General features: G+C 37.6%; 1 protein-coding gene across 3 annotated transcripts in view; it reads right to left on the bottom strand.

Annotated features, from left to right (window-relative positions):
* CCDC30 (coiled-coil domain containing 30) overlaps positions 1-25799 on the bottom strand; it is a 98158-nt gene that overhangs the window by 45585 nt on the left and 26774 nt on the right. For 2 of the 3 annotated variants that reach the window (XM_036025862.1, XM_036025863.1), the window contains 6 exons: positions 21512-21583; positions 19222-19337; positions 17524-17622; positions 6560-6685; positions 4763-4894; positions 62-231 (listed from right to left, as the gene is read on the bottom strand). In XM_036025862.1, coding sequence (XP_035881755.1) covers positions 62-231; positions 4763-4894; positions 6560-6685; positions 17524-17622; positions 19222-19337; positions 21512-21583 — 715 coding nt within the window. The remainder of the gene's footprint in view (positions 1-61; positions 232-4762; positions 4895-6559; positions 6686-17523; positions 17623-19221; positions 19338-21511; positions 21584-25799) is intronic. The other variant, XM_036025864.1, reaches the window with a different exon arrangement.

Genomic DNA, 25799 nt, shown 5'->3' with positions numbered 1-25799 from the left:
TCAAGCCAAATAAAATATACTCCCCAAATAATTAACATGATAGGGGATTTTCACAGTTTACCAGAGTTCCTCTCTCTCTTCCTTTGGGCTTTGAATGTCTACTTCCGAAACTGGTACTTTAGACATGAGATCTTTACAGGTATTTTCTCTTGTGATTAAATTAGCAGCTGCAGTATTTGTCCCTAAAGTAAAATGATTTAGTTGTTCAAATTCTTGTACAAGCTTCAAGACCTGTGAAGTTAAGTAAAAAGACAAATATTCTATTTTGCATATTCTTATGTATAATTGTGAGAAAATGTATTGGTTCCATTAAATGATTAAACAGTTATTGCCTTAAGCAATAAATTGACATCCTACTTGCAGTTGTCATATAGTCTAATCCATTTTACCACAGGCATAAGGGTGGTAAATCCATGGTTTTTAAAACAAAATGTTATTTTTGGTCTGGGGTTGGCTTCCCAGGATTTTGTTTTACCTTTTAGCAAGGAAAATAAAATGTGTTCTACAGAGTTTCACACTATTATTATACATTTTTGTTCTCAGGTTTTGAATGTACTTCATTGATTCATAAAAGTAATAATATATTGCTACATAAACATTAGAAATAATATTATATGTACATTACAGGTACAAATTTCTTCCAGTCTGATCCTATTCATTTGAAAACATTTCAATGTGTAAAGTCCCCTAGACTATGGTAGTGGTTCTCAAACTTTAGCAAATAAGAGCATCGATCATCTGAGTCATTTGAACATGTAGTCTCTCATGGCCACTCCACCCCCAGATTCAGAACCGGTGGTCTGGGCTGGACAATGGGGGTTTGCACTGGTCTCCCGGGTAATTTTGATGCAGGTGGATGCTCTGGGAGCCACTGGTCTGTCGTGTAATTTGGCAAAACATTTGTTTAGGATTTCTTTTGTTGTTGTTGTTCTTTTTTTTTTCTTTTTCAGAAAAACACATTTGTGTCCTCAAAGGTTGCTCTTTATAAAACGAACAACACTTCCAAAAGGCAGAAAAAAGAGTGGGCAAGGTATTGTTCTCAGAAAGGAAGACAGATCCCCATCAAAGGATTGCACTAAAATGGACAACAACCTGAGACTCCCATTCTGAGCCCGTCTGAAAATGCAGTTTCTGCAGTAGCTGTGTTTGAGTCTAAGGACACAATGAATGTAATTCTAAAGATTAATTTAAGTTACTTTAAGAGATTCCTCTGTTTCATTTCCTAGGCATTTTTACTTCTCTGAAGAGAAACTACAGTGTGTGATGCAGACTGTCATCTCATAAATCCATACAATCTCATGCAAACTATAACCTCACCAGGGGAGAGTGCTGGTCTAGAGCTGGGCCTTAGGGGATGGGAAGATATGGATAGGTAAGAGGCTATAACACACTTAAAGCATTTTAAGCATGAGCAATATGGCCAAAAGTACTGGTGTGGAACTGAATACAGGGTATTTGAGCAGGAGTAAGGAGAATGGCCTTGCTGGAGTGGAGGCTATAGTAAGGAAATATGGTAAGACTGAGGGGAGGAGCCACTTTCTGAGGGACTCGAAAGAGAAGACTTCTCAATAGCCTTGCTTTACTTTTGTAAGCAGGAAAAAAAAAAGAGATGTCAAAATACTACTTAATTTTTTATGGTCAATGTAAAAATGTAAACATTACAGACAATACGTTTGAGTTTCTTAAGAAGAAAGCCAAAAGGAATTTAAATGTGATATTACAGCAACCTGAGAACTGCTGACGTTTCTGGAGAGGATGGTGACACTAAAACTGTGTCTTTTCTAAGTATTCGGGATTTGCACGTGATGGTGAACATCTTAGGTAGGGAGAAGCTTTGCTCTTTACCATGAAGAAAATTCTATCCACGAGAGCTCCCATGGCGCGGATGTTGCAGAGCGGGGCCAGCGCTGGTCCACAGGCTCCGCCCTACCAACGTTTCATCTTAGTAACACAGCTCAATCTAGTACTCAGCTGGACTGTAAGTGCCATGAAGTATTAAATTGATCGTTCCATTTTATGCTTGAGGCCCTAGGGCAGGGAGGACAGAGCTTAGGCTGGGAATCGCCAGGCAACTTCCAGTTGTGTTATGTCTGTGAGCCTGGTGTTCTTATGTAGAATTGAGGATGCTGGCCTGCTTGACTGTGTTCCATCCAGCTCGAAAATTCCATGGCTGTGAGTGTAGGTATTGTGACTCAAACAAAATAACATAAAAGCTTTTAAAACAAGGGCTTTAGTAAATACATAAAATACAACTTTTTAAGCTACTCTTAGCAAGACTGCCTTTAAGTTTAAAGCAGTCTATGTTTTGCAAATCAACTAGAATGTAACAAAAACATTAGATTCTAAACAGAAACTTTTAATAAGTAAAAGTTTGGTGGGAAACAATACATCCACCCTCAAAGTATCTCCTCACAATGTATTTATTAATTGCAAAGGGAACAATAGTAACTTCTCAGGGGAGAAATCTGGCAGATATTGTCTTAACGAAACAAATGATCAATGTTATCATTACTAGTAATGGAACGGAAAGATACCATGTGTCTCTGGATATAATGCACCGAGGACACATCACTGCCGCTGCAGTGTTCCTGCCAAAAATACCTGAATTATGTTGTAAGGAAACATCAGACAAACTCAAACGGAGGACATTCTTCAAAATAAATTACCTGTACTCTTAAAAAATATCAGTCATGAACAACAAAGAAAGACTGAAGAACCGTTGCAGATTAAAGGAGGCACAGAGCTATGTAATGTATGCTCCTGGATTGAACCCTGGACAAGAAAAAAATTGTTCTTTTGCCATAGAGTAGAGCAATGATAAAATTTGAATATGAGCTGGAGATTAGGTAATAATACTAAATTCATATTAATTTCTTGATTTTGAGACTGGGACTGTGATAAAGAGATGTCACTGTTTTTAGCAAACATATATGGAAATATTATATTTAGTGGTAAAGGAGTACTGTGTCTGCAAGTTACTCTTGAAGGGCTCAGAAAATAAAGCGTGTGTGTGTGTGTGTGTGTGTGTACAGAGAGAGAGAATGATACAGCAAACACGGCACCGTGTTAATACTTGGAGGAGTAAAGGTATGTGGGAGTTCTTCATACTATTTTTGCAACTTTTTTATATGCCTGCAGTTATTTGAAAACAAGATGAGATTTTTGTTTTTGTTTTTGTTTGTTTGCTTTTATGGGAGAGAAAGAGTGAGAGAAAACCAGACAACTAGGACAGTGATCTGGATCTCTCGTTTTTATATTACATGCTTCTCACCTCAGTTCACCCTGTGTGTGAAATTTTCCATTTTGAAAGACAAGATCCTTTAGTTGTACAGTGTTATGATAAACCACCTTGCTGACAATTAGCAAGATATGTAGACCATGTCCCAAGCATCTCCCCTCCCCTCCCAGGCAACAAACCCAGGCTTCTGGGCTTTTCCCTTCCTAGGTCACATACTATTCAATCTATGTCCCAATCCTTCAGCAATTTGCTCCTTTCTTTCAGTTTACCAACCGCATATTGGATAAGTTAGGCCTAGATTTAATGCTTCCCTTCACATGTGGTGCTAAAACATAACACAATATATTTTGACTGGTGTGCTCTAACCTTCACTCCTTCCTACCATTTTAGTCAAGATCGACACAGTGATCAATGAAGAAAAATTTCGGCCAGGGGCTGATGATAACCTGACAGGTGGGCCTCCAGAAGTCACTCTACAGGCAACCCCTCCATCAAGTGTCGCACTGACCCTGGTCTGGCCGCCACTTTGGTACTTGGGGAACAGACTGGGGCCAGGACATTTAAACGGTTTCCTGATTCTAAGTATGAGCCTAATTTCAGTACACCTGAGAAAGATGTTTTGACTCTAAGTTTTAAATTCAAAGATACTTAGATAGCCTTTTATTTGTTTATAATTTTTATTGTGGTAAAATACACCTAACCTAAAATTTTCCATCTTCACCATTTCTAAGTATACAGCTCAGCAGCATCACATACATTCACACTGTTGCGCAGCCATCGCCACCATCGTCCTATGACTCTCTGTCTTGCAAAGCAAACTCTGTACCTGTTCAACTGCAACACCCCATTCCTCCCTCTCCCTCTCCCTGGTAACCACCATTATACTTTTTGTCTTTATGATTTTGACTGCTCTAAGAATCTTACACAAGTGAAATCACACAGTACTTGTCTTTTTGTGACTGGTCAATTTCACTTCCCATAACGTCCTCAAGTTTCAGCCCTGTGATAGCATATTGCAGAATTTCCTCTTTGTAGAGATGACCACTATTCCACTGCAGGCGTGCACCACAATTTGCTTCTCCATGCGTCTGTGGGTGGGCACATGGGTTGTTTCCACACTGCAGATGTGATTACACTGCTGCTATGAACATAGTTGTACAAGTATCTCTATGAGACTCTGCTTTTAATTCTTTTGGGTGCATGTCCAGAAGTGGAATTGCTGTATCTCATGATAATTTTATTTTTAAGTAAACCTTTTAATTTATAGTATGTGTTCCAAAAATTAAGCCATTAGGAAGCTGATTTAATGTTAAAAAATATATATTGATCCTAAGAGTGAAGTACTGGCTGGAGTCTGAATATTAATTCTAAAATTCAGCTTGATTTATAACTCATACTTTATGGTAGCTTATTTTATAATAATAAAAGAAACTCCAATTTCCATGTTATCTCTTACTGAAATTAATTTCCTTTTATTTTATTTTCATATATCAAACATTTGAATACTTAATAACTCAGTCTCACCTTTGTTTCTAACTCAGAATTCTCTCTTTGTAGCAGGTTATATGCTACTAAATAATGATCTCCTGCTGCCTCTGGAAGACTCTGAATTTCATTATAAAGGCATGTAAGTTCTGACTTTGATTTTTGCAATTCCTAATGAAGAAATGAAGATATTTAGTAGAATAAAATAAGACCTTCCCCATAAAAGGTTTAATATATCTAAAAGGGAATCTTTGAATGATTCTGATGAATTTCTTATATTAAATACAGGGGGTGGGCAAAAGTAGGCTTATAGCTATAATTATACAAAATAGAGTTAATAAGACTATTGTAATAATCATAACCTGCCTGTCTTTTTCCTTACAAATGACTGCAAACTTACTTTGCCAAGTCCTTATTTCAACCTATCCTCTGGCAGCAGACTCCTTTCTTAGTAATTAAAATAAAGCTCACTTAAATCAGTGAATTAAACTAAACATTTTTAATTTGTATGATTCACAGGTTGAAAGTCTAGGTTTTTCAAGCCGTTCCTGCTTTATGCAAGGCTTGTATAGAGATAAATTCTTCAGCAATTCTGACATCAGTTATAGTACTTGTTTTTATTTTTATTTTTAAAGATATTATTTATTTACTTTTAGAGAGAAGGGAAGGAAGGGAGAAAGAGAAGCAGAGAGACAGCAATGTGTGAGAGATACATGGATTGGTTGCCTCTCACATGCCCCCAGCACGGGACCTGGCCTGCAGCCCAGGCATGTGCCCTGACTGGGAACTGAACCAGCAACCTTTCAGTTCACAGGCTAGTGCTCAATCCATTGAGTCACACCATCCTGGGCTACAGTACTTGTTTTTAAATGTATCTTTTTAAAAAGCTGCCTTTTCTAGAACAGTATACTACATGGTTTACCTTCAATCTTGTGACAGCAGATGAGGTAGGGTTATTGGAACTGAGGCTCAGAGAACGTAAGTGACCTGTGTAAATTCACATAACCTGAAGTGTTCTTAACTACAAAGTATGCTACCTTACTTAATGAAGTATGTTCAGTGACTTAATTAACTCAGGTTTCCTCTAATCCTGTTTTTTTTTCCCATGAGAGAAAATACTTTATTTAGATGCAGATGATGTTTAAAATCAAATTTCTGCACCGATGACATGAATATGCAATATTTGGCTGGTGGATGACTGGGGCCTGAGACTCAGATGTCGTGCTCTGTGAAGGGAATAGGTGATATAGAATTTACTTTAGGAGAGGAGCTACTTTATATTCCCTAAATCTTGAGATCAGAGGGAGGAGAATGTTGGCAAGGAAGGTACTGGGCAAAAAGGAGAGAAAGTAAGGAGGAGCCAGCCAAAACCATAGGAAGAGGGCAAGTGGTATCAACTTCCTACCTCATTTCATGGAAAATTCCCATAGATTAGTAGGACGGGATTTGGGAAAATGCACTGGCTGACACCCACCCAGCGAACTGACAGTCACTGCCCTCTAATTTGTGATCAATTCCATGAACTCACCTCCACATCTCTCTTCCAGAGATAGTCTGGTTATGTCTCCTGACAGACCTTTCCAAGATGGCAGGACAAGGGGTTAAAAGGAGATGCAGTCCCTGACCTGGCGGCCATTGTAACAATCACCTGCTTCTTAAAAGACTCTTATTGGCTAGTGCTGGACCTCAGCTGAGGGAAATAGTCACTCCATTATTACTAACAGAAACATGTATTCTATAGCTGTAAGTTATTTTAAAATAAAAATAAATGATAACATGGAATCCCTAAATTAGAAATGTAAAAACAGGAAAATAACATCCTAAGTGGCAAAATACCTCACTTTCAACTTCCAAAGCCTTCTGTACAGTAGTAAGATCAGATGTCAATTGCTTTCTCCCTTCTCTCTCTTCTGACAACTCACTTTCAAATATTTCAATTTTTTCTTGGCTCATTTTCAATATCTGCAAAAGGATTTTTTAAATATAATTAATCCTATATATAATAATGTTTCCTATAAATGCTAATAATATTTTTCTGCCTAGCTCAATTATAAAGTCATCTAGGGGAGAGAGAAAGCTGGGAAAACCAGTGCCCAGTGCCACAGCTGATGAGATGCATTTTTCTCTCTCAGCCTGTTTTCTCAACAAGAAAATGGAGCCCATGCTTATCCTATGTACATTATAGCCATCAGAATAAGAGTAAAATATGACTTTGAAAGCATTTGTAAATTTTAAGCACCCACCAAACATAAGGCGTCATTGAAAACTTATCAAATTGATCATAGTAATTGTAAAAATGTTATCAGTTACTATTTAGTGCTTAACATATGCCAGACAGTATGGTAAATGCTTTACATGCACTATCTCATTCTGTTTTCCCAGGACTCCCGTGAGGTTGGAACTATTAGTACCCTCTTTTAGCAGAGAACTAGGTGAGGTTCTGATATATTATGTAATTTGCCCAAGGTCACACAGCTAACACTGGGATTCAAACCAACTCTAACTTATAAGATCTTGTTTTATTTTATTTAATTTTTATTGAGTTGTAATTGACATATAACATTATATTAGTTTCAGGTGTACAACATAGTTCAATGTTTGTATATGTTGCAAAATGATCACAACAGTCCAGTCAGCACCCATCACCAGACATAGTTAAAACAATTTGTTTCCCTCGCAATAAGAACTTTCCATATCCACTCTCCTAGCCATTTTCAAATACACAACCCAGGATTGTTAAGTAAAGTCTCCGTGCTGTGTATTGCATCCCCCTGACTTATTCACTTTGTAACTGGACATTTGAGTCTTTTGACCCCCGTCACCCATTCCCCTCTCACCAGCCCCCATGTTACCTCAGGCAAGCACCAATCTCTTCTCTATATCCATGGCTGACTGTTTTGTTTGTTTTTTGCTTCTGCATATAAGTGAGGTCATCCAGTATCTAACTTACTCCACTTAATGCCTTCAGCATCCATTCATGTTGTAAATGGCAAGATTTCATATTTTTATGGATGGATAATATTACATTGGAGATACATGCCACATTCTCTTTATCCACTTATCCATCAATGAACATTTAGGTTGTTTCAATATCTTGACTATGGTAAATAATGTGGCAACAAACATGGGGGTGCATATATCTTTTCAAATTAGTGTTTTCATTTTCTTTGGATAAACACCCAGAAGTGGAATCATTGGATTGTATGGTAGCTCTGTTTTTAACTTCTTGAGGAACCTCCATAGTGTTTTCCACAGTGGCTGCACTAACTTACATTCCCACCAACACTGCGCAGGGTTCCCTTTTCTCCATATCCTCACCAACACTTGTTATTTATTCTTTTTTTTTTATAATAGCCATTATAACAGGTGTGAGGTGATAGCTTAGTGTGGTTTTGAGTTGCATTTCCCTGATGATTAGTGATGTTGAGCATTTTTCATGTACTTGTTAGCCATCTGTTTGTCTTCTCTGGAAAAATGTCTATTCAGATGCTCTGTCCATTTTAAAATCAGATCGTTTGGGGGGGTTTTTGGCTATTGAGTTATATGAGTTCTTTATATATTTTGGATATTTAACACCTTGTATATATGATTTGCATATATTTTCTCATATTTGGTAGGCTGCCTTTTCATTTTGTTGATAGTTTCCTTTGCTGTGCAGAAGTTTTCTAGTTTGATGTAGTCCCACTTGCTTATTTTCTGGTGTCAGATCCAAAAAATTATCACCAAGACCATGTCAAAGAGCTTATCATCTATGTTTTCTTTTTGTAGTTCTATCATTTTAGGTTGTAAATTCAAGTCCTTAATCCATTTTGAGATGTTTGCATATTGCTGTCCAGTTTCCCCAACACAATTATTGAAAAGACTGTCCTTTACCCATTGTATATTCTTTTAAAAACTATTTTATTGATTATGCTATTACAGTTGTCCCAATTTTTCCCTCTTTGCCCCCCTCCACCCAGCATTTCCCACTCCCTCTGACAATAACCCTGGCCCTTAGTTCATGTCCATGGGTCATGCATGTAAGTTCTTTGGTTACTCCATTTCCTATACTGTTCTTAATATCCCCCTGCCTATTCTGTTATTATCAACTCATACTTTATAATCCCTGCATCTTTTCCCCCATTTCTCCCCTACTTCCTCCCAAACTGGTAACTATCCAAATGATCTACATAGCTATGATTCTGTTTCTGTTCTCCTTGTTTGCTTAGTTTGGTTTCTAGATTCAATTGTTGATAGTTGTGAGTTTGTTGTCGTTTTAAGGGTCATAGTTTTGATCTTCTTTTTCTTAGATAAGTCCCTTTAACATTTCATATGAGGACTTGGTGATGATGAACTCCTTTAGCTTTACCTTGTCTGGGAACATCTGCCCTTCCATTCTAAATGATAGCTTTGCTAGGTAGAGTAATCTAAGTTGTAGGTTTTTGCTTTTTATCATTTTGAATACTTCTTGCCAGTCCCTTACAGCGTGCAAAATTTCTTTTGAGAAGTCAGCCAACTGTCTTATGAGAACTCCTTTGTAGGTAACTCTCTGCTTTTCTCTTGCTGCTTTTAAGATTCTTTCTTAATTTTTAAATTTGGCATTTTAATTATGATGTGTCTTGGTATGGTCCTCTTTGTGCCCATCTTGTTTGGGACTCTCTGTGTTTCTTGGATTTATATGTTTATTTCCTTCACCAAATTAGGGAAATTTTCTTTCATTATTTTTTCAAATAAGTTTTCAATTTCTTGCTTTTTCTCTCCTCCTTCCAGCATCCCTATGATGTGAATGTTGGCAAGTATGAAGTTGTCCCAGAGGCTCCTTACCCAATCCTCATTTCAAAAAAAATCTTTTTTGTTCTTGCTGTTCTTATTGAATGTGTTTTTCTTTTTTTATGTTCCAAAACCATCGATCTGAATCCTGGCTTCATCTATTCCACTGGTAATTCCCTGTAAATTTTTCTTCATTTCAATTAATGTAACCTTAATTTCTGATTGGATTATTTTTATGCTTCAAAAGTACCACTGAGTTCCTTGAGCATCCTAAAAACCAGTGTTTTGAACTCTGCATTTGATAGGTTGCTTATCTCCATTTTGTTTAGTTCTTTTTCTGAAGTTCGCTCTGTCCTTTTGTTTAGGATATATATATATATATATATCCTAATGAGACTATATATATAGTCTCCTCATTTTGGCACCCTTGCCGTGCTTGTTTCTATGTAGTAGGTAGATCTGCTTTGACTCCCTGTCTTAGTAGAGTGGCCTAATGCAGAAAAGCCACTGTTAACTGCTTGGGTGGGCACATAAGTTGGATGGAGCAGAGCCTTGGGTAATTGCCAGGGCAGGGTAACCCATGTGAGCCAGGTTGATGGAGTCTCAGATATGATGCCATCGCACTGTGGTTCTGTGTGGCAAAAGGCTCAGCAAAGGAACAGTGACTTCTGCCTGGCCTCTGGAGTTTTGTGTGGGAGGAAGCTGTCCTCTGGTTCTTGCCCTGATGCCAGACACCTCAGTTTCTCCCTATATGACACTGCTGACCTTCAAGCTGCTGCCGTAGTGCTGGATCCCAGAGACAGTGAGTCTGTGTAAGTTTATTTGGGCCCTTTAAGAGGAGATGCCTGAGAATCTTGCAGTTTCTTCCACTCCTCCAACCCTCACTGGATTTTACAGCTAGAAGTTGTGGGGATTTATCTTTCTTGCCCTGGAACCCTGGGCTGGGTGGTCTGGTGTGGGGTGGGGATCCCTCACCCCTAAGATATCCCTCCCAATTTTTATCCACCATATACAGATGTGAAACCAGCCTATTCTGTGCCATCATGTCTCCGTGTCTCCTACCCATCTAAACGAATGTAACTACTTTAATTCCTTAGTTGTCAGACTTCCATGCAGCTCGATTTTCTGACAGTTCTGAGTAATACCTTTCTTGTAGTTTAGTTGTAATTTTTGCTGTGGTTGTGTAAGCAGGCAAGCCATGTTTACTTATGCCTCTACCTTGACCAGAAGTCCTCATTGCATATTTTGACTCCTTTGTTGTATATTAATTGACCACATATGCATGGGTTTATTTCTGGACTCTCCATTCTGTCTCACTGATCTATATGTCTGTTTTAATGCCAATACCATGCTGTTTTGATTACTAAAGCTTTGTAATATAGTTTGAAATCAGGAAGCATGATGCTTCCAGCTTTGTTCTTTTTCTCAAGATTCCTTTGATATTTCCAGGACATTTGTGGTTCCACACAAATTGCACTGTTGGTGGAAATGCAGATTGGTGCAGCCATTATGGAAAACAGTATGGAGGTTCCTCAAAAAAGTAAAAATGGAATTGCCTTATGACTCAGCAATTCCACTTCAGGGTATATATCTGAAGAAATCTAAGACACTAATTTGAAAGATTATGTACACCCATATGTTCATCGCAGTGTTATTTACAATAGACACAATATGGAAGCAAACCAAGTGACCATCAATAGAAGAACAGATAAAAAAGTTGTGGTATGCCCTGGCTGGTATGGCTCAGTTGATAGGAGTATAGTTTCATACACCAAAAGACTGGGTGTTCAATTCATAGTAAGGGAACCTACTTAGGTTGTGGGTTCGATCCCCCGTTAGGGAGCATATGGGAGGCAACCAACTGATGTATCTCTTTCTCTGTGTGTGTGTGTCTCCCTCTCCCCTCTCCCTTTCCTCTCTTTAAAATCAATAAACATATCTTTTAAATGTTTTAGGCTACAGTACATATATACAGTGGAATATTACTCAGCCATAAAAAATGAAATCTTAATACAGGCTAAGTGAACTAAGTCAGTCAGAGAAAGGCAAAGAGCATTTGATTTCACTTATATGTGGAATTCAAACAGCAAAATAAACAAACAAACAAACAAAATAAAAACAGATTCCTAGATATAGAGAACAGACAGTTGACAGATGGGTGAAAAAGATGAAGGGATTAAGAAGTAAGAAGTGCACATTGGTAGTTACATGGAGCCACTATGGAAAGCAGTGAAATTACCTGAAAAAATTAAAAATGGAACTGTCTTATGACCCAGTGATTCCACTTACTAGGAATATATCCAAAGAAACCTGAAACACTAATTTGGAGGAATATATGCACTCTTATCTTCATTGTAATGTTATTTACAATAGCCAAATTTGGAAGCAACCCAAGTGTCCATCAGTAGACAAGTGGATAAAAAAGCTGTCATACATTGACACAATGGAATACTATAATACTTGGTCATAAAAAAGAAGAAAATCTTATCCTTTGCAACAGCAAGGGTGGACCTGGAGACCATTAGGCTAAGTGAAATAAGCCACTCAGAGAAAGATAAGTACTGTATGGTTTCACTCATATGTGGAATCTAATGAACAAAATAAACTAACAAACAAAATAGAAACAGATTCATTGACAGAGAACAGACTGACAGCTGTCAGAGGGGACGGGGGGTACAGGGCTGGGTGAAAAAGGTGATGGGATTAAGCGAAAATAAAAAATCTCACGGTGATTACCACAGGGGAAGGGGGAGGTAGGGGCAGTAGAAGAGGGAATAGGAGGGAATAATGGTGATGGAAGGAGATTTACTTGGGGTGGGGAACACAGAACAGAACACACAGATAATATAGTATAGAATTGTACACCTGAAACCTATATAATTTTATTGACCAATGTCAACCCAATAAACTCAATTATAATTGGTAGTTATAGATAGTCACAGGTATGTAAAGTACAGCATAGGAAATATAGTCACTCATATTCTAATAACTATGTGTGGGGCCAGGTGCATACTGGAAATATTGGCAGAATGGGGCACATTTTGTACAGTATACGATTATCTAGCCACTATGCTTTATAGCTGAAACTAATATAAAATAATGTTGAATGTAATCTGTAATTGAAATATAAGATTAAAAAAGAGAAAAGAGTCCTGTTCTACAATTTACCAACAGTGGAACCATGAGTCAGTTACATAACTTTCCTTAACCTTAGTTTCCTCATCTGAAAAACAGGGACAATAGTTAGGAATATATGGACACCTCGATTACAAAAGTATCCGTAAGTGGCAATTTACATTATTGGATTCTTCTGAATTTTCACATTTATTCTTTAGTCAGACAATACCTTTAAATCATCTTACAATTTCAACAGACTAGTTTATCCTAAAAACATCTTTTCATGGGCTCCTTCCTGACGTCCTGCTTTCTGTAACCATCGTCACAATCATAGGACATAAATTTACCCATTTCTGGGTATGTATTTTCTCCTTTTGCCTATTTTCAGTAATTTTAAAGCATCCTTATGAAGTCTGCCTCACCTGTATCAGAAAATATAACTAAAGATAATTTCTTTATTTCTTACCTCGTTCAAATCGTGCACTTCACTATGTTTTGACCTTTCATACTGGTCTCCCTTCTGTCTCCCTATATTCCTGATAATTCAAGCTCTAAGATGGAAATCTTCATCCAAATATATCACCAGTTAAAAAACATATATATTTGTGTTCCTTTAAAAAATCTGCTGAAAAGATAAGCTACATTTCTTAAGTGCCTTTCCTGGAGGTGATATCCCTGAAATCTCTTCCCACCAACAACTTTCCTCTCTTATCTGGTCTTGGGTCTTTGGGGGAGTTGGTTATTATGAGCCCAGGCAGCAATCTCGCAACTGAACTGAAGGGAACAAGTATTAGAAAAATACAGTGCAGCATCCTGATTGTTCAGAATTAAGCTGAGAATTTACCTGTAAAAATTTCCAAAAGTAAGTTTTTATTGTTGATCAGTCTAGTAACAAAATTATATGCAAAAGAAGTTTATAAATATTTAGGTGTCTTTTGGAAACACTGATATTATTTTTATTTAGAATTAGGTTTCAAAAGAAACTTCAATTAAGGTTTTAGTTTAATTTAGAGAAAAAAATATTCATTTACTTGGGTTGAAGAAAGGAAAGGGTTGATTCAAACAGTTTTATCTAATTAAACTTTGGGGAAAGTATTCCACAGCTTTGCTTAGTATATTTTTAGATTCGTAACTTACTGCCAGACATCTATTAATTGAACCTACAGATATTAAAAAATTAATTCATTAGTTCAAGAAAGTTGATTATCCATAATTTACTTTATGTTTAATATCAATACAACAGGAATAGCAATCCCAAACTGGTGAGGTGGAAAGAAAGAGGAACACTACGGGGAAAATGGGTGCTTCAAGCCAAGCCTAACTTTTACAAACCCTCCTGTCCGGTGAAATGGTCAAGACACCTGTTTGAGGATCACATTGACTTCTCAGCAGCAGCGTACACATATACGGGGAAGGATATATGTTTTCCCCAGAGCAGCTTCTTCCTCTTTACCAGCCACCACGGCAGCGGCGACCGCTTCTGCACACCCACACATGACACGCAGCCAACACTGAGGGCAGGAGCCTCTGTAGCCCTGCCCTCACACCAGCCAAGACGTCTCAGTACAGGGCTCAAGAAACACTTCAATTCCAAAGCGACACCTCCCCTCATTTCCTTTGTTTGCTCAGTCTAAGAATGTCATGTATCTTAGCGCTCAAACTTTAAAACATAACTTTTCAAAAGAATAGATATTTGAAATTTACCATAATTATGGCATACTAAACATAGTTATGTATTTAGGCAACTTACGTACTTTAGGCAACCGAAGTTTAAAAGAGGAAAACAGGAAAGGCCCAGCAAATAATCTGAGCTATGAGCAAGCGGATGTGGAGACCTTTGAGTAGCCGAAGGGAGCCCGCCTCACCTGTCAGTCCGCGGCCAACAACGACGACTGATGGACTCGCTAGGGAAAAGCCTCATTGGTACGGGGTAGCTGCCAACAACTCTGGAGAACGGTGAAACAGTTCGGAATTTTCCACTGTCAATGTTCTACTATCTGAAAGGTAGGGATCATCTAATGCTCTGGACCAAGCTATACCTCCCAGGCACAGTAATACGAGTATTCCTGCCATCCCCCCGCGGGCTTGCATTGTGCTGTACCCTCTCACAGGCACAAATGCGATGGCGAATGCAGGCGCTGTGGAGCAGGGGTCCCCAACCCCCTGTACCGGTCCAGGGCCTGTTAGGAACCTTAGGAACCAGCGCGAGGGAAGCTCACGTAAGCTCCGCCTCCAACTCCCCTCTGTCTTCCACAAAATCGGTCCCTCGAGCTGAAAAGGTTGGGGACCACTGCTGCAGAGAACAAAATACTGTGGGGTCGTAACCTCCAGGAAGAGGTGATATATGTGCTTGGTGCTAGGCATGCCGTAACCCCTGTGGGTTATAATAAGTCCCTAATATAATTCCTCACAAGAGTTGGTATGTTGTGGTAAATGAGCTCTAGGGCCAGACAAAACTGGGACAGCTCCAGGCTCTGTCTCTTACTTTGGTCAAGTTCCTCTAAGTTCTCTCAATATGAAAGATGAATATTCCCACTTCCCATAGAAAGGGCTGTTATAGGAATTACACAAGACTATGTTCATAAAACACCTTGAACAGATCATGACATATGACAGATGGTCAATATATTGTGGCTGTTATTCCTGCCAGGTGCCTAACATTTCTTACATTTGAAGTGTCTTCTCTGAGAACAGGCATACTAGCAGCAATAGGATGGTCTGTTTAATATTAAATCCATTTGCAAATAGAAATGTTGAGCCAATAGACACTTACTCTGTGACTGGGTTAATTCCACAGCTAGGCATTTATCCAAGACAGGTAAAAACTGGCGTATCAATACTAGATGTAGCTTTATTCGTAGCAGTCAAAAGATGGAAACAACCTGATTGTCTATCAGCCAGTGGGTGGATAAACAATTTATAGCATATCCACATATAGGAATACTGCTCAACAATACAAGAAATGAACTACTGATACAGAAAACAACATGGATAAACCTCAAAAGCATTACAAGTGAAAGAAGCCAAACATAAGAGTGTATATGAGATGATTCTATGTGTTTGAAATTCTAGAAAAGTATGATAATAGAAAATGGTGAAGTTGGGGGTACCGATAACAAAGGGGGAGGGAAATTTTTAGGCTAATGAATATGTTTTCTTTCTTTTAAAAATGTTTTATTTATTTATTATTATTTCTTTTTTGGATAGAGGGGAAGAGAGGGAGAGAAACCTTGATGTGGGAGAAAAACATTGATCAGATCAGTTGCCTCTCTCGCACACCCCAACTAGGGGCCAAACCTACAAACTAGGCATATGTCCTGACTGAAATCAAACCAGAGACCTTTTGCTTTGTGGGATGATGCCCAACCAAGTGAGCTACACTAGCCAGGGCTGTTTTCCTTCTTGATTGCAATGGTTGTGATTATACAAATGGATTGATTTGTCAAAGCTTATTAAACTCAACTTTTAAAATATGTATGCTTATATTGTAGTAAATATTTCAATAAAGTTAATTTTATAAAAAACATACAAATAACTTTTAAACATACAAATAACTTTTAAACATATTTCAATCTCACTATAAATAAGTAAAAATTAAAACTACTTTGAGACACTCATTCTCATCTATCATTTAGTGATAATACAAAAGTTTAACAATACATTCAGTTGATGAATTTTTTAGGAAACTAGTTTTCTCATACATTGCTGATGGGAGAGGGAAAAAAGTACAATTTCCACACAATAGTATCTGGCAAATAGCATCTACCCAAATTACAAATGCACTAACATCTAACCCCACAATCTCATTTCTATGATTCTATCCGGTAGAAACACTTGCATATACTATATGCAAAGGACTAGGACCAACCCAAGTGTCCATCAACACAAGACTGGTTAAATAAATGATAGTACATCACACAACAGAATGCTAGACTGACCTAAAGAATGAGGAAGATCTCCTTGTATGATAGGGAAGAATCTCCAGGAGCATTTTAGCAAAAAAAAAAAAAAAAAAGAAAGAAAGAAACCAAGAAAGGAGAAAATCTGAAAAATATTCAAATATCTTATATTTAAATAAATAAGAAACGAATAAAAATAGTTACTAAAGATTCTTTGGAAATAATTTTGGTAAAAGTTACTGAAGTCCTGCCTGGAAATTCCTTCTTTCCTTCTCTCCTTCCTTCCCTTCTTCCCTCCCTCCCTTCCTTCTTTTCTACAAAAATGAGTTATTTAGCTACAAGGGGATTTTGGGAGACAGGAAGGCTACTAGTTCCTTGGCTGAAGTCAAGAAACCCTGTGGCTATAGTTTCCCTGATACCTAAAAGGTCTGGTATGTAGGACTCAGGGAGTTACAATAAAAACAAATTCAGTGAATGAGATGCTTCAGTAACATGGGATGTCACTCATCTTAAGTATGTAAGGGGAAAGGCTGCCCCCAAGAGTAATCTAGCTCCTTGACTGGAATGTGTGAAATAGCCCTGTGGAAAACACATTGCCTCTTGCTTCAGTTTGTCTTGTGTTTGATCACTGATCACTTTGCCCACTACTTCAGAGGCTGATCTTGCTGACAAGACTAGACACCGTACACACTGAAGCCACGTATCAATGGCCCAAGCCCCCATCATTGGTTGATTCTACAAATCAACTCCATTTTGATGATACCCCAGTTGGTTGCATCTTTGTAAAATTCTTCTTTTCTTTAAAGAGAAAGCCCATCAGATTCTTCATATTAATTATTCCCTGTGGGGAAGAACTGAACAGAAATACAGGCTCTGTACCTTAATTTCTTCCTCCACTCTAATGGCTGAGCCATAGAAAAAGATAGGCAATAAGTAGAGAGTAACAAGTGATCAGCACCAATTGCTCTGATATACTCTGTAAATCTGTGACTCCATTAAAAATTGAAAATCAGAAAGAGGAGAACTTTAAAATACCTGTACTTTCTGGTCAGCACCCACAGTTTTCCCAGTGGAGTGGTTTCCAAGTGGCTTACTTTCTTGAGATTCACGAATCTCTCCTTTAAGCCTTTCAACCTTAAATACAAAAGTATTTTAAATACTAAAGTTGGAAGGGTGGGAGACTTGTTTTGTTTCCAAAATATGTAAGTAATACATGAACACATTCTTTGTGTAAAAAAAATTCAAACAACACATAGGTATATACAGTAAAAAGTGCTATTTTCCTTCACATAACCTTACCCCAATAATCCCTCTCCCCTTTCCAGAAGTCACACTGTTTACAGTATACTGTTCCTGAAGTTTATCTCCCACATATATATGTATACAAATATATCAGACATAAATATATATCAGCATTAGATATTTAAATTTACAAAGACACTTTGAACATTCTTTGTTTATTCATTCTTTCTAATGATTACAATTTTAAATTTTGATAAAATATACATAACACAGAATTTACCATGCTGACACTTTTTAAGTGTACAGTTCATTACCATTAAGCACATTCACATTATTCTGCAACCAGCACCACCATTCACCTTTGGATTTTTTTTCATCTTGCAAAACTGAAACTCTACACCCATTAACCAGTAATTCCGTATTCTGCCCTTTCCATAGTCCTTGGAAGCCACCATTCTATTCTGACTACTCTAGGTACCTCTTATAAGTGACATCACACACTATTTGCCTTTTTGGGGGCTTGCTTATTCCAATTAGCATAATGTCTTCAAGTTTCATCCATGGTGTATTGTATGTCAGAATTTCCTTCCTTTTTCAGGCTGAATAATATTCCATTGTATTTCTATCCATTCTACTGTCAATAAATACTTAGGTTGCTTCAACCTTTTGGCAATTGTGAGTAATACTGTTATGAACATGAGTATAAATAAGCATCTGTTAAAGCCCCCTTTTTCAGTTCTTTTGGGTATAAATCCAGAAGCAGAATTGCTGGATTATATGGTAGTTCCATGCTTACTTTTTAAAGAAATTGCCATACTGTTTTCCACAGTGGCTGTACCATTTTACATTCCTACCAGTGCACAAGGGTTTTAATGTCTGCACATCATCATCAACACCTGTTATTTTCTGTTGTTTTAATAATAGCCATCCTAATGGCTATTTACTCATTCTTGCAACAAAATTTTTTGAGCACCTGCTATATATGCCAGGCACTGTGTTACAAACATAGAGATACAATTGTGATGTTAATATAAACTAAAATTGAAGGGATATGTAATATATCCAGAACTTGGAAGTACACATTAAAAACCAATTAATTGCTAAGGAGAAGTGGTTAAAAAATGTCACACAACTAAAAGTGTAGTATTAATAATCTCAAACATATCCAGTATAATAGAATAATAATTTCTATTTGGTAACTATGTTGAGTGTAAACTATTATCTAAATCCCTGCTAAAAAGAAGAGATCATAAATTGACACAATAACAATAAGATTGCTGTTTAGTATAAGTAGTTAAGATGTATAGAATACACATACTGACAGCATGCATTCAAGTCAAAGTATGGCATTTTCCTGGGATGCTGGAGTCACCAGTATCCATCCTCAGTAATGACCAATAGGTGATGTGTATCTTTATTGCTCTTCTGCTGGGTTGTTATTCTACACACATTTAAAATAATTCTAAGAACAAACTAAATTAAACAACTTACCACTTCCCCAAGCATTTTTTTTTCTGAGTCCAGTGATCGAACCCGAGTTCTTAAAGCCAGAATTTCCTCATTCAGTCTCTGATTATATTCCTTTGTTTTCTTTAGGTCAATTGAATCTAAAACAGAGGAGAATGCACTCTGTTCAACTGGAACAAAGCTTTAATTTGGGGGCATTAACTCTAAAAACTGAGAAGTGCTGTTTCCTGACTTTTTGTCATGTCTTTGAATCTGACGTCTAGCCCTAGCATATTTGACCAACCTAACAAAACAGAACAGAATGTTTTTTATTTCTCACACCAAGACTAGTGAATTGGACTTTTGTGTGTAGGGTTTCCAGCAATAGAGGTTTTTCCAGGATCCAGAATTTTAAAACAGTTGAGCCTATCTTCTAGAAGCTAAATGATTAAAAAGAAAAATGACCTTCCTGGCTTCCTTATGGTCCTGTCTCTCTTACACACCCCACATACTCCTAGATACTTGTCTGTTCATTAACAGCAGGTGCCCCGTAGATGACTGAAGTAGTGAACTGGGAGCGCGAAAGAACACATTTACCATGTTAAAGCAAATTAACTCATCAAAGCCATCTCTCTGCCTGTAGCTACACTGCCATTAAAGCAGTAGTCCACTCTCAGCTTAGCACCTAATGTTAAGACTCGCTCTTTCTGGCACTCATCAAGGTTTCAATAATACAAACTTGCTGCTTGCAACTTTCTTGAATTTGTAGCTGTTTTTTTTTAGCTACTTTCCACTTGTTTCTCTCTCTCCTTTCCTTCTTCTTTCCTTCTTTCCTTCCTTCCTTCCTTCCTTCCTTCCTTCCTTCCTTCCTTCCTTCCTTCCTTCCTTCCTTCCTCCCTTCCCTTCCCTTCCCTTCCTTCCTTTCCTGCTTTAAAGTCTTTGTTGTCCTTCTTCATTGCCTATTTTGTATTTAAGTTGTATTAATTTTTCATTCTTCATTTTTTTCTCCCTCACTACACTCATTTTTCTCCTTAGTATGTAAATTTTTTAAATTTGAAAAATGCTGAAAATACATCAAAAAGAAAATAAGTCATTCACAATCCCTACATATGTAATATATATTCACAACTCATATATATAGTCAAAGTATATTGAACTGAATGAACACTTGAGATATGTAGGAGATATATTAAGATATATATATATATATATATATATATATATATATATGAGAGAGAATGCAAAGAAGATTTGTTCTATTTTTGGCATATGCAATTTTTAAAAATTTAAATAATGTTATACCTACTGTCTGCAGTGTTACTGCCTGCAACTTGACCACTTGCAAACATATCATGGGTATATTGACAGGACAATCTTTATAAAGTCATTTTTATTTCTTATTTGGAACTATTTTTAATTGAGGTATAATTATATACTATATAACATACATATCTTAAGTGTTCAGTTCAATGAACTTTGACATTTTATGTACCTGTGAACTTCCCCCCAAACAGATAAAGGACATTCCCACCACCCCATACAGTTCCCTCACACCCTTTTCAGTCAGCTCTTGACTCCCACCCACCCTCACCTCCTGACTTCTACCACCATAGGCTTGCTTTGCTTGTTCTTGGTTTTCACATAAATGGAATCTTACAGTATACATATTTTTTGTGTCAGGCTTGTTTCACTCAACATATATTTTGGGGATTTATCTGTGTTATATCAATAATTTGATCTTCTTTATTCTTCAGTCCATCTTATTAATGTACCACAATTTGTTTATCCATTCTCTCATTTTGTTCTGCTTAGTATGTTACTGTCCAAATGTGCTAATTCACTTAGCCTCACCATGACTCGGTTTCTTCATCTGTGAAGTGGAGTAATACTGCTTGGAATTGTTGTGAGGATTAGAGGGAATGCCTGTAGAGGGCCTGGTAGAGAAGTAGTAGTAACAGTAATAGTAGTAGAAATAGTAATAATAGCAGTAGTGGTGCTATATTATTATAATTATTAAATAATATTATTTTAAAACATTGTTTAATGTTATATTATTATTTTCTGTATTATTATTAAATATTACATCTGCTGCCCTGGCTGGTATGGCTCAGCAGATTGAACGCCGGTGTGCAAACCAGAGGGTTGCAAGTTCCATTCCCAGATCAGGGCATGTGCCTGGGTTGTGGGCCGGGTCCCCAGTGGGGGCGCACAAAAGGCAACCACACATTGATGTTCCCCTCTCTTTTTCCCTCCCTTCCCCTCTGTCTAAATATAAATAAAATCTTTAAAATAAATAAATAAGTAAATACATATTACATCTGCTAAAATGACTTACCATTTTCTTTCAGTTTTATCAAATTTTCTTTGAGTTCCTCAATTTCTAGTTGAGCCTTCTCAAGTGCAGTATCTGAAAGAAAACAAAACCACAGGGTGGGGCCGAAGTAGGTTTAGAGTTGTTCATATGGAAAATAATATGATAATTAATAAATAATAATACAAGAATAAACTCTGTTTCTCATACAACTGTAAACCTACTTTTGCCATCCCTGGTATTTGTGTTCAGAGCAAATAATTTGTGTAATAATCAAATTTCAAATAACTGGTGGGCCTCCTATCATGTCAGGATGAAAAATCTCCTAGAAGTAAAAGACTAATACGAATCTTATAAGAGATCATTCCTAATCACAAAGAAAAGGTGCATGGGACAAAATCCAGAGAAAATCAGGCAGAAGCTATTAAGAGTCTTAAAGTGGAGTCGCATGCAGGATGTGCTTAATTTCTCCAGCAAAAAAAAAAAAATTGACAATATGTGTGAAATGTCTACCAGGGAAATCCCTTACAGACTCAGTACCAAAGGTATTTATGGGGGCTGGTCACATATACGCATACATCATCTTCTGCATAGCGCATAATAAAAGTCCAGGCTCTTAGAACAGAAGGAAAGCAGGACTTTGGTATAAACCACACTTGTTTGCACAAACAGCTTAGGCACAGTGAGCCACTTTTACATATGACATATTAAAAGACTTGCTAATTCAGCTTCCCAGCAGTCTACTCCCAGTTTACTCACTGTGGAGATAGATTTCAGCTAATAGCTTAGAATCTACCAGGCCTACCAGCTGCTGATGGAGCAGGGTGCCATGTGACTGTGTTCTGTTGTGTCCAAATGTAACTGAGTAATGGGTGTACTGCTTTTCCTTTCTCCTGTATTGCAAATAGCAAAGACCAGTTCTCACACAGCCAAATCTCTTCTTTTCTTTTCTTAAAAATTCGGCTTATTGGGGTACAATTTGCAGACAGTAAAATTCATCCTTTTAAGTATATAGTTTGATAATTATCTACAAGTATGTACCCAGGAATCCAATTAGGATATAGAACAATTCTATTTTCTAAAGTTTATTTGTATTCACTGTTTATAACGCATCCTTTAAAAAATCTCAAGCCTCCTGATTTATTTGTTTGTTTTTAATCTCACAATCAATTTGGCAGAATCATTATTATTTTATACATATAAAATTCTTTAGATGTGATCTTAAGGTAAACCATAAATGACATTAAATGACATTTGAAAAGAATCAGTCTAATTTCTTCAATAATTGCAAATATAAATATAGAAAGGAGACAATTAAAATTTTTAAATTTTATACTAAAATAAATTATAAAGCAATTATTATAAAGCAAAATAAAATATAAACAGTCAAACCATAAAAGTACTAAAAAAAGGAAACCTGAGGTGAACATTTTCAATAATGTAGTGATAGAGAAAAGTCTTTACACATGAAAACCCAGAAGCCATAAAGAATAGCTCTGGCCCTGGCCAGTGTGGCTCAGTAAGTTAGAGCATTGTCCCTTATACCAAAAGAATAACTCTGTTAAACATGACCTGACAAATATTAGCATTTCCACATGGCAAAAAAAACCCCAACCCAACATCACATTTGTAACCAACATAAAGCTTATATCTAATATATATAAAGAACTCCTATACTGGCTGGTGTGGCTCAGTGGATTGAATGTCAGTCTGTGAACCAATAGGTTGCCAGTTCGATTCCCTGTCTGGGCACAGGCCTGGGTTGTGGGGGTGGGGAGTCCCCAGTTGGGAGTGTACAAGAGGCAACTGATTGATGCTTCTTTCACACATAGATGTTTATCTCCCTCTATTTCTCCCTACTGTCCCCTATAAATAAGTAAGTAAGTAAATCAATTCTTTTAAAAAAAAGAATTGTGCACTTCTTGGTAGGTATGTTATGCCTATGCTTCAATAAAAATTTGTGGACACTGAAGAAAGTGAGGGTCTTTATCAGACTTTTACGTATTTATCTGAAAAGATTATTTTCTCAAGGTACTCATGTTTCACCTGAAAAAAAAGGTCATTACACTTAAAACATGGTAGACTTCTGGTCATAGTAGCATAGGTAAACATGGTTTACCTCTTTGCACAACCACATCAAAATTGCAACTATACTATGGAACAAACATCACTCAGATCTACCAGAAATCAAATTGAAGGGAAGTCTGACAACTATGGAATTAAAGAAACCACATCCATCCAGACTGGTAGCGGGGGATGGAGATGTGAAGCAAGCTGGTCCCACATCCATGTGTGGTGGATAAAAATTTTGGAGAGATATCTCAGGAGCAAGGAGTCCCAGCCACACACCAGGTCCACCAGCCCAGGAAAATAAGTACCCATAGCTCCTTGCTGCAAAGATCAGTAGAGACTAAGTCAGTAGAAGAAACTGCTGTGTTCTCAAGCAGTTCCCTTTAAAGAACCCACACATGGACTTGCTCAGACTCACTCCCTCTGAGCTCCAGATGGGGGTTGCTGCTTGAAAGGCACCAGTGGATACAGGGAGGAAATGATGTGCCTGGCATGAAGATGAGAGCTGGGGGATAGCTTTCTCCCACTCAGAAAGATGGGCAGAGGCCACTGTCCCTTTTCTGAACCCTCCCCCAACAGAGCCAGCAGGTGGGTACCATAGCTGAGATTCCATCAGGTGGCTAACACTGTTTGCCCCACCCTGGAGATCCCCTGAGACTCCATCCCACACAACTTATGGTTCACTCAAGCTGTTAACAGTGACTTTTCCACATGAATGTCTGGTCTTGGCTAATGCTTCACAACTTCCTAAAACCTCTCAACCAAGTAACAGTTGGCCTCAGTGAGCCCCCAGTTCCCATACCCCTACTAACTGGCCACAGGCCTGTCACTAGCAGCAGACAGCCTAGATTCACAGTTTGGCTTCACCTGGCAATCTCCAAGACCAGCACAAGTAGCAACCATCTCAGGTTGTTTTATAGTTTAGGCAGTGTGGTCCTGGACAGAACACAGGTGGGGGCTGAACTTAGCCTATACCACCTGGGAAACCCCAGAGCCTGCGCACCCAGTCTGACAGATACAGGCCATGTCAGAGCACCACTACCCTGTCCCTGCACAGCTGATCCTCCATGAGGTGCAGAGGTTGGTGGTCAGTGGTCACAGCCAATCCTTGCAGTAGAATTTACTTACCAAGAACAACCAAGGCTCAACTAGAATAGGAGGGTGTACTCAGCCCACACAAAGGGTATACCTTGGGAACTCAGCTTGGTTGATAGAGGAGGCTGTGCCAATCAATGGACTTCATAGGACACCTATTATATTAGGCCACACTACTAAGACAGGGAGTCCTAGCAGCTCTACCTAATACACAGAAATAAACACAGGGAGGCTGCCAAAATGAGGAGACTAAGAAAATGGCCCAAATGAAAGAACAGTTCAAAACTCCAGAAAAACAACCAAACAACATAGAAATGAGCAATCTGTCAGATGCAGAGTTCAAAACAATGGTTAAAAGGATGCTCACAGAATTTAGTGCATTAAAAATATTCAGTCAGAAACAAAGGATACACTAATTGAAATAAAGGACAATTTACAGGGAAACAACAGTAGAATGGATGGTCCAACATTCACATCATAGGGGTGCCAGAAGAAGAAGAGAAAGAGCAAGAAACTGGAAATCTATTTGAAAAATAGTGAAAGAAAACTTCTCTAATTTGGTGAAGAAAATAGACATGCAAGTCCAGGAAGCACAGAGAACCCCAAACAAGATAAATACAAAGAGGCCCACTCCTAGACACATCATAATTAAAATGCCAAAGGTTAAAGATAAAGAGAGAGTCTTAAAAGAAGCAAGAGAAAAGCAGTTAGTTACCTACAGGTGAGTTCCCCTGAGACTGTCAGCTGATTTCTCAAAAGAAACTTTGCAGGCTAGAAGGGATTGGCAAGAAATATTGAAAGTCATGAAAAGCAGGGACCTACACCCAAGATTGTTCTATCCAGCAAAGATACCATTTAGAATAGAAGGGCAGATGAAGAACTATCTCAGACAAAAAAAAAGTTCATCATTATAAAGTCATTACTATATGAAATGTTAAAGGGACTTATTTAAGAAAAAGATCAAAACTGTGAACAATAAAATGGCAATAAATACATATCTATCAACAACTGAATCTAAAAAACAAACTAGGTGAACAAGAATGGAGACAGAATCATAGATACAGAGAGCGTTTTAATAACTGCCAAATGGGAGGTGGGTGAAGAGGTAAGGGAATTAAGAAGTACAAATTGGTAGTTACAGAATTGC

Source organism: Phyllostomus discolor, chromosome 5 (genome assembly GCF_004126475.2).
Source record: "Phyllostomus discolor isolate MPI-MPIP mPhyDis1 chromosome 5, mPhyDis1.pri.v3, whole genome shotgun sequence".
Classification (NCBI taxonomy): Eukaryota; Metazoa; Chordata; class Mammalia; order Chiroptera; family Phyllostomidae; genus Phyllostomus; species Phyllostomus discolor.
Note: the sequence above shows the minus strand (reverse complement) of the source record. Positions and strands in the feature narration are given on the sequence as shown.